General features: G+C 33.9%; 2 protein-coding genes across 2 annotated transcripts; both read right to left on the bottom strand.

Annotated features, from left to right (window-relative positions):
• Positions 1-2,561: 2,561 nt before the first annotated feature.
• On the bottom strand, positions 2,562-2,956 carry Phum_PHUM510600 (acyl-CoA dehydrogenase, putative; the record flags this gene model as incomplete). Its single annotated transcript, XM_002431029.1, has 2 exons — positions 2,562-2,705; positions 2,810-2,956. The coding sequence occupies 2 exons, from the start codon at positions 2,954-2,956 to the stop codon at positions 2,562-2,564; spliced, it is 291 nt and encodes a 96-aa protein (XP_002431074.1).
• Positions 2,957-3,254: 298 nt separating this feature from the next.
• Positions 3,255-8,447, bottom strand: Phum_PHUM510590 (Voltage-dependent L-type calcium channel, putative; the record flags this gene model as incomplete). Its single annotated transcript, XM_002431028.1, has 2 exons — positions 3,255-6,075; positions 6,217-8,447. The coding sequence occupies 2 exons, from the start codon at positions 8,445-8,447 to the stop codon at positions 3,255-3,257; spliced, it is 5,052 nt and encodes a 1,683-aa protein (XP_002431073.1).
• Between the last annotated feature and the right edge of the window lie 874 nt (positions 8,448-9,321).

Genomic DNA, 9,321 nt, shown 5'->3' with positions numbered 1-9,321 from the left:
ACATTCAGAACCCGACATAGGAAACTGTCAAATCCGAACAAGAGGAGAAAACAAATTCTTTTTTCAAAATAATTGTTTTCCGTCTTAAGGGGGGAGGTGTTATGATCCCGTACTAAATATTCACATTTTCAACTTTTTATAAACAAAAGACTGGCGACGAACTCAAATTGTTCTTCTTTAGAAGCGAAGCTTCTAAAGACTCCTTCTTTTATTTTATTTGCAAGTGTTTGCTCGAACATTCGAAACAGTTGACTGACGAAAGACCAAAGTAATATAGGCAAGCTACACAGCTTGGCGTCGGTTCATTTGATTTTTAGTCTAGCTGTAATAAGTTCTTGTTTATTAATATTAGTTTAGTGATAGTTTTAAGTGCTTGTTCATTACTTACAAAAATAAAGAACGAACCGAATATAACAATATATATATTTTATTTTAATAATTTGTATTTGTTTTTTTTTCTTAAAATGATAAAAAAATTAAATTTTTTTTTAAAACGCCAAATCATATGAATAATTAATTATTTGTCATTAGCCTCAGTTTAAACTTTTTGTTTTTGTGCCCAAATATTATAATAATAATAATAATAATTAACGAGTAAAAAAATTTTTTAAAAAAAATTTAAATAATTTCACGTGTGCACGTGCACACACAAGGTATATAAATAAATATAATAATTTAATAAAATACTATAAATACGATACTAACTAACGGAAAAAAAAAAAAAACATATACAAATATGAAAAAAATTATACACAATTTTTTTTCTTTTATTTAAATACATATATATATATAATTATTATTAAAAATTAAACCGATTGTTACCAACATTAACAAACAACGATTATATTATTTTTAATTTTACAAAAAAAAAAGAAGAAAAAAAGAAGAAAAAATTTTTTTGTAAAACTAAATGAAATTCTTTACATCATAAAAAAATCATTATTATTATTTTTAAAAACGTATATATAAAATTTGGCAACAACATTAATTAACATTTTAATTTAAAATTTTTCTTTGTTCATTAAAAAAAAAAAAAAAAAAAATTTAATGATTGTATATTATCAGAATTTTCATTTCATTATAAAAATAAAATAATATAAATAATTTATATAATCATACAAAATAATTAAAATAAAATTCACACGCGATTAATTAATTAAATAAATTTTGGCCATATTTATATGTAGAAAATTTCAGCGATTTAAAAAATAATAATAATAATAATAAAATAAAAATTTATTAATTTTTGTCATGTGTAAGTAAAAATAAACGTTACACTTGTGTACAATGATAATCACGTGATTAAAAAAAAATAATTAAAATATATATATAATAAATAAAATAATACAATAAAATAATCATAATAAACATATTTGTAAAAAGCTATTAAATAAATAATTATTATTATTATTTTTTTTTTTATTCATCGTCTGCTATACAACGTTTGATTAAACTTTTTTTTTAATACGAATTCACACACAACAACTTTAATAAAATAAAATAAAAAGTTTATGTAAAAAAAAATTTAACAAATCTAGCTACTACACGGTTAATAATTTTTATTCACACTCACGCACACAAACGCACAAACGCACACATAGGCTTATTTATACATAAATGTGTTTGTTTGTGGGTGTGTGGGTGGGTGTATGTGCATATAAACACGGACAATAATTTATTTTACAAAAAAAAAAAAAAAATTTGTTTTCATTTTCTACAATACATAAATGTCTTGGAGGGTTCTCCCTCAGTCTTCGTGTAATCTGTTAATTATTAATTTATTGGAAATATAAAAAAAAAATATTTTTCCCCTTTTTTTCCCTTTTTTTTTCAAATCATTTTTCGTAAATACTGAAATTTTCTAATAGTTCATGTACACATAAATACAAATACATAAATATTGGACTATTTTTTTTATACATTTTTATTTATTTATTACTGTCTTTCGGAAAGAGTTTTTATTATTATTATTCAACTATTGACGACAACACACGTTTACAACAATTAAATTAAAAAAATATTTTTTGCAAATTTCACATTACTTTATTACTCTATTATTATTATTTTTATTATATTGTAAATTATTTATTTTTTGACAGATTTGAAAAACGAAAAAAGAAAAATAATTTGTGATTTGTGGATAACGAAGTGACATTTTTGTTTTCCCTCTTTCCGTCTTTGCTGTGTCTTTTTACGTAAGTAGGCCATTTTTTTTTCTTTCTTTCTTTCTTTCTTTCTTTAGGCTGCTGCATGCGACAAAAACCATTAGAAAATCAGATAGATGCATTATTATTTATTCATTTTGACCGCATTCAAAAATCCATTTGTTTTCATGCTTTTTATTTTATTTTTAATTTTTTTTGTTTGTTTGTTTGTTTATTTTCTTGTTTGTTTGGAAAAAGTTTTTATGTTTAAAAAAAAAAATGAAAGTTTTGTATTTTGGAAAACATCGTTCCGTACCGGATGATTATAGTTAGGGATTGGAAAATGAAGACCGATTATTTGACTGTTTTAAATTTTCTCGTGATGATGTAGTAGTGCGCGTTTTTTTTTTCATTCGTTCAACCTCCGAGTTCTTTGATGATATTGGCAGATATCACGAGTCTTTGTATTTCTGATGTTCCTTCGTAGATTTCTGTTATTCTTGCATCTCTGTAATGACGCTCTGCAGGCATGTCGGTCACGTAACCCATTCCACCTAATATCTAAAAAAAAAAAAAATCATTGTTTCGCTAAAAAAAAACCTTTTTTTTTTCATTTTTGTCCTAAAGTTTTCATTTCATTTCATGCACAAAATTTAATTTCAAACCTGTATACATTGGTGTGCGCAAAAAGTTGCAGTTTCCGAAGCAGCTAATTTGGCCATGGCTGCCTCTTTTGTAAAAGGCATCTTATTATCTTTTAAATAAGCAGCTCTCCAAGTTAGCAGTCTAGCGCTTTCAATTTGTAAAGCCATATCTGCTATTTTTTGCTGAAATCAGAAATATAGAAAAAGAACAAAAAAAATTAATTATCTCGACCCTGTACAAATTGGCCGTTAACTTTTTTTTTTTTTTAATCTTTTGAAACATTCCAGAATTGTATGCTAGGCAGTTTAAAATTCCCATCGTTTTTTTTTTTTTTTAACGAAAAATAAAACTTACCACACAAAATTATGCAACAGTCGGAACAGATGAGGACTAAATAAAAATAAAAAAACAATCTAAATCCAAAGGGTAACGGTAAAATTTCATTTTTTCAAAACTCTTTCCCTGCTAAAAAGCCTCAAATTTGTCTTTGGGCTCGTCGGGTTTTTGATCTTGTTTTCTGGCTCGGGAAGCCATGTCGGGGAGCAATATGGGGTTTTCCATGAGAGCCGTGAGGTCGCTCAATTCTAAATTCCGACGCGGATCCCCGTTTGTTTGAACGCTGTCCATTTTGTTCATGAGCCCTCCCATGTTTTGCATTGAAATTGAATTTTGAGGCAAAAGACCGTTTTTGGTCATTTGAACTATGTGATCCGTAACGGCTCTCTGGAGGGATTCCATAGAATTCGATCGTGCTAAAGCGTGATTCCGATGAATCCCTTTAAACGATCGGCCTCTTCTAACCGAAGACCAAGCTTTTCCAAACAAGGAATGATTTCTTCTATGCATCGGTTCAGGATTGTCTTCCAAAAGCTCATCCAAATTTCCCGAAATGGCTCGCTTTAATTCCGGATCGGCTTCTAGTAGTTGACGCAAACCAGCGGTCAACGTGACAGTGTTACAATGATCTTTTTCACCGTCTCGAAGCTGATCTTTTCTCTTTTTAAATCTTCTAAAGTAGTCTTGTATTAAAACGGTTGCGTAAAATTTTCCAACGGTAACGTCATCTATTTCACCTGGAGGGGGAACTACTTGGTCCAAAAGTTTTGTGCTTGTTTTTTTCCAAACTTTTCTTATGATGGATCTCAATTCGGCATTACACTCGTCAATGACACCTTCCGTCTTTATTTTTAACGATGTCCTCACGACCGCAAACAACGTAGCATTAAATAATACGGTTCCGTCACTGTTTAAGGGCATGTTCATGCTCACGAGCCGCTTACACGCCACTCGGTGCGGACACAGTTTGCCGAAACCTAAAGGCGGAGAGATTTTTCGAAGGAGTGTTACTACGTCTAGATGTTTGATCCGTCCCTTCGCATCCGGATCGTATTCGCTCCAAAGTCTAATAAATTCATCTAAGTGATGAGGTCCTAATATCGACCAATCTCGCGTTAAGTAGTCGAAATTATCCATAATGACGGCCACGAAAAGATTTAAAATTAAAAAGGAACATATTACATAGAAAGATATAAAATAAGGAAAGGCTATACTGGATCCACAGGAGTCCGAATGAGCATCATCTGAATTTTTATCACATTTAGCATCTACAGTGTCTAACATTATTTCTTGCCATGCTTCTCCGGTGGCCGATCGAAACAGTACTAATAAACTTTGTGGAAAACTTTGAAAATTATTATTTCTGTTTATATTCGTTTCCGGGTCTAAAGCTATTTTCCCGAAAACTTGCATTCCGATTACCGCGTATATAAAAAACAACATGACGATGAGAAGAGCTACGTACGGCAGGGCTTGAAACGATTTCATGAACGTCCACAACAGGGTGCGTATACCTTCTCCTTTGCTGAGTAATTTTATCAAACGCATAACTCGGAAAAGTCGGAAAAATGTAATCGATATCATTCCGTCACCGCCGTGAACAACTTTATCCATTATGATGTCGATAAAACTTCCTAACACGATTATAAAATCTAAAGTGTTCCACGCATCTCCGAAATAATTACGGAAACGGAAAGCCGCTAATTTCAAAACAAATTCTAGTGCAAAAACTGCCGTAAAAAACATGTTCAAAGCATCTAAAATTTCCGTGTATAATTTTGACTGTCCGTAGTACTTCATGGCTAACGTCACCGTGTTTGCCATGATCAAAACAAAAAGTGTGTACTCGAAGGGTTGGGAAGTAACGAACCACCAAATCTTATACTGGATTCTATCTTTTGGAATATACCTTCTCACGGGTTTCGCATTGAGAGCAAACTCGATGCAATTTCTTTGATTTTTATCTAAATCGACATTTTTATACTCTTGCTCTCCTTCGTTTTGAAACGTGACAATGACAAAACCAACGAAAATATTTATCATGAAAAATGCAATGACGATTATGTAAATAATGTAGTAAGTAGCGACTATGGGTCTAAAATTGTGAATGGGACCGAAATCTTCAACGTTTGAATCGATGGAAACGTGTAAAAGACTGGGCCAACCCTCAAAAGTGGAAACGGTGAACAACGTCAGCATAGCTTTCGCCACATTGTCGAAATGAAAATTATTAGGAGACCATTCCCGTTCTTTCCTTTCGGGTTTATTAATGTCACCGTCTTTAAACACGATGTAAGACCCGTGACACTCCAATTCAGTCATTTTAGATTTATCGTTACAAGAGAAAAATTTACCCTTGAACAATTGAACTCCTATGACGGCGAACATGAATTGAAGAAGGCATGTTACCAAAACAATATTACCTATTGTTTTAACGGATACTATTACGCACTGAACGACGCGTTTTAAACCCTTTGCACGATTTATGGCTCTTAAAGGTCTCAAGACTCTGAGTACTCGAAGGATTTTAATGAAAGACACGGCGGAAGAACTTCGAAACATAGAAACTAAAGAAACACAAACAACTAGTAAATCTAAAACACTAAAAAATGACCGGCAAAAGGATCCGGGATGCAAAATAAAACCATACGCAATAACTTTAAGTAGTAATTCAATTGTGAAAACGGTTGTGAAGAAATAGTCGAAGGGTAATAAAAATTTATTTTGCTCAGATTCAGCTCTGAGCGGATCTTCGGCAGCAAGCATGGCCGACGAGACAAGGATACAGACTAAAATAATATTTCCGAAAATACTATGATTGCAAAACCAGTGGCAAAACACTCTGAACCGATTTTTCGGTCCGAAAATAAAAAACGACGATGTATTAGGAATGGGTTCAATTTTGTTTATATCGTTCGGCTCCGACAGGCGTCTTCTTCGAGGTCTAGCTCTTGGTTTTTCATCTCCTTTTTCGGCTTCCTCCTCCTCTTCTTCATCCTCTTCCTCTTCATCATCTTCGTCCTCGTCTTCCTCTTGATACTCATCATCGTAACCATCGCCGTTCATTTTCTTTTGACGATCTTCATCGGACACGGAAGAACGTTCTTTTTGACTTCCATCATCATCGTAACCGTCAACGTTTTCCCTTTCCTCATCGGTTTCGCATCCGGTTCCAACATCACCTTCCATATCCAAACGAACCTCGTCTCTCGGAGACATGCTTTTCCGATTTTCGCGGTCCTCTTCCTCCGGGACTTCTTCTGCGTCTTTTTCAACGTCGCCCAAGGAATCTGCATCGGCCAGGTTATCGACAGCGATAGCCAAGAAAACGTTTAACAAAATATAATTACCGCAAATGAAAAGAATAATGAAATAGATGCTGGCGACAATGCCAATCGATGACACGCCACCGTAAGCTCGAATGCCGTCATACATAACTGTATTCCAATCTTCGCCGGTGAGTATTTGAAATACGGTTAGCAAGCTTTGCCAGAACGAATCGAAATTATGACGTGGTTTTGGCTCCGTGCTGTCAAAATCAAATTTACCGCCAAAAACTTGCATTCCGAGCAACGCGAAAATAACAATGAATAAAAATAATAAAAGTAACAATGATGCGATGGCTTGAATGGAATTTAAAAGAGAAGCCACCAAATTGGACAAAGATCTCCAATATTTTGTGACTTTAAAAACTCGCAGCAATCGAATACACCGCAAAACGGAAACACCTAACGGAGGCATCACATCGAATTTGGTCAGCAATATTTCGCCTATGCTACCGATTACGACGAAGCAATCGAATCGATTAAACAAAGAAACGAAATAACTTTGAAATCCTAAACTGTACATTTTAATTAACATTTCGCATGTGAAAAGAGCAACAAAAACAAAATTTGTTATTTCTTGGAAAGAATCTAACCATTCGGGTTGACGGTAGTGTTCCGTCGCCAAAACCACGGTATTGAGGAAGACAAGAACAATAATTAACCAATAGAACATTTGAGATTTAACAGCTTTTCGGCAACTTCTGCGCAATCTCCTATTAATACGATCCCAATCTTTTTTCTTTTTGCTCCAAAAACTTTCCTGTTGGACTTCGCATTCTTCTCCCTCCAACAGATCCGTATTCACAAGTTTTGTTTTATCTTGATTAACTTCTCCTTCAGGCTCAATATCTTCCGCTTGAGTGATCCAATCAAGATAACCTCGCAAATCCTCTTCTATTTGCTGTTTTTCTCTCAACTTTTTAAAATCTCCTCTCGATTTGGCTTTTTCTCTCTCTTTTGAAAACTCTCCGGAGAGAACACCGAGAATTAAATTCATAACGAAAAAAGCACCGAGAATAACGAGCGAAACAAAATATATCCACTGCCAAGTATTTCCGGATGCATCTTGAATCCAATACATGACGTCGGTCCAACCCTCGAGAGTAATGCATTGGAAAACGGTCAACATGGCCAAACCGAAATTATCAAAATTTGTGATTCCGAAATTCGGTCCTTCCCAACCGGAAAAGCATTTCATTTGTTGCGTGTCCGTGTCTAAAACCGAACAATTAAATCCGGACGTGCCTTTGAGAGCGCACGGATGCGGGTCGTCCATGCGTTCTCGCGTTTTAACGTCGTAACACGTCGTGTGCAATTTACCGGAAAACAACTCCAATCCGACGATGGCGTATATTATAATAACGAATAATACCAATATTGCAATATGTAGCAAAGGCACCATGGCTAAAAGAATTGAATTTAAAACGACTTGCAAGCTCGGAACTCCGGATACCAAACGCAAAGGACGGAGAACTCGAAAAGCTCTCAGCGCCTTGACGTCGAAACCTTCTTTGGTCACGTTCGACAAAGCCGTACTTATCAAACCGATGACGACGATCGTGAAATCCAGCAAGTTCCAACCGTTTCGAAGGTATGCACCCTGATGCGCGACGAAACCCTGAGCTATTATTTTTCCGAAACATTCTATTGTAAATATGACTAAAAAGACGATTTCTACTTGTTCCAAATTTAAATTAGTACTGTTTGAATCTCCGTTCGGATACGGGGTGTATATGGCAAGAGCGACGCAATTCGCCATGATCGTAAGCAATATCATGTACTCGAAGGGTTTCCATTCGACTACGGCTATGCACAATCTCCTTATCGGATTTTTAAGCGTCAAACAAAGGAGCGAACGTTTCGGACGCTCCGGGACGGGTTTCCCTGTTCTCCGTGGAGGTTTTTTCGGCGGTTCTGGTGGCGGCCGATCATATGCTGAACGTCCAATGGTTGCCGGAGTCGCGGGGGTTTCCGCTGCGGTCGCATTAACGCTCATCACGATTTTATTTATTCACTTCAATACTATCTATAATAGTTAATTATTTTTTTGTTTGTTGGTCCTAAATTTGTTCCCTCGTTTTTCATTTTTTTATTTTTTACACTTTTTTTTATTTTTTTATTTTTTCTTATTCGATTCAGAGGGACGATTCACGCGGTCCAAAATTCGTTTTGGACGTCACGATTCGCGCTTTGATTTTTTCCATCATCTAAATGATTGAAATATTTTAAAATATTATAATAATTTGATAATATAAAATATAGCGAAGCGTCATGCACTGATAAAAAAAAAAAAAAAAACAAGCAGAAGACAAAAAAAAAAAAACCGAAAAATCGCCACTAAAAGATGTGACGAATTTAAATAATGATAAATCATTTTCTCTTGACAGACATCGCGCGTTCGTTTGCGTGACGTTGTTAAAACCGAAACTCTTCTCCTTCTTTTTCTTCGCCATCTTAGACTTTTCTAACGGGGGGGAAGGGGTAGAAGAGGGGAGGGGGAAAAACACATTATTTTAACAAAAGATTTCGTTTCGCCATAATAATAACTAAACTTACGTATAAAATTTATTCCGACTTATTGGGATTTGTTTTTCATTAAAAAAATTAATTTTCATGAGCAATTTAACTTCATTAAAGCAATAATAATAATAATGACAACGATAATAATGATAATGATGATAATGATAATGATGATAATGATAATGATTTTTTTTACGACCACCGAATAGCTCAAAGAATAATACCGAGAGGAGGGTAGTAAAAAAAAAACTTTTCTTTTTTTTTTATTATTTTTTAATGAACCTTGATTAATGACGTCATCAAGGAAAAGCGTATCAATTCTTATATAACTTAATAAGTATTTAAGATAA

Source organism: Pediculus humanus, genomic scaffold (genome assembly GCF_000006295.1).
Source record: "Pediculus humanus corporis 1103172108280 genomic scaffold, whole genome shotgun sequence".
Taxonomy (NCBI): domain Eukaryota; kingdom Metazoa; phylum Arthropoda; class Insecta; order Psocodea; family Pediculidae; genus Pediculus; species Pediculus humanus.
The sequence above is the reverse complement of the archived record's forward strand: the minus strand, read 5'-3'. Positions and strand labels throughout refer to the sequence as shown.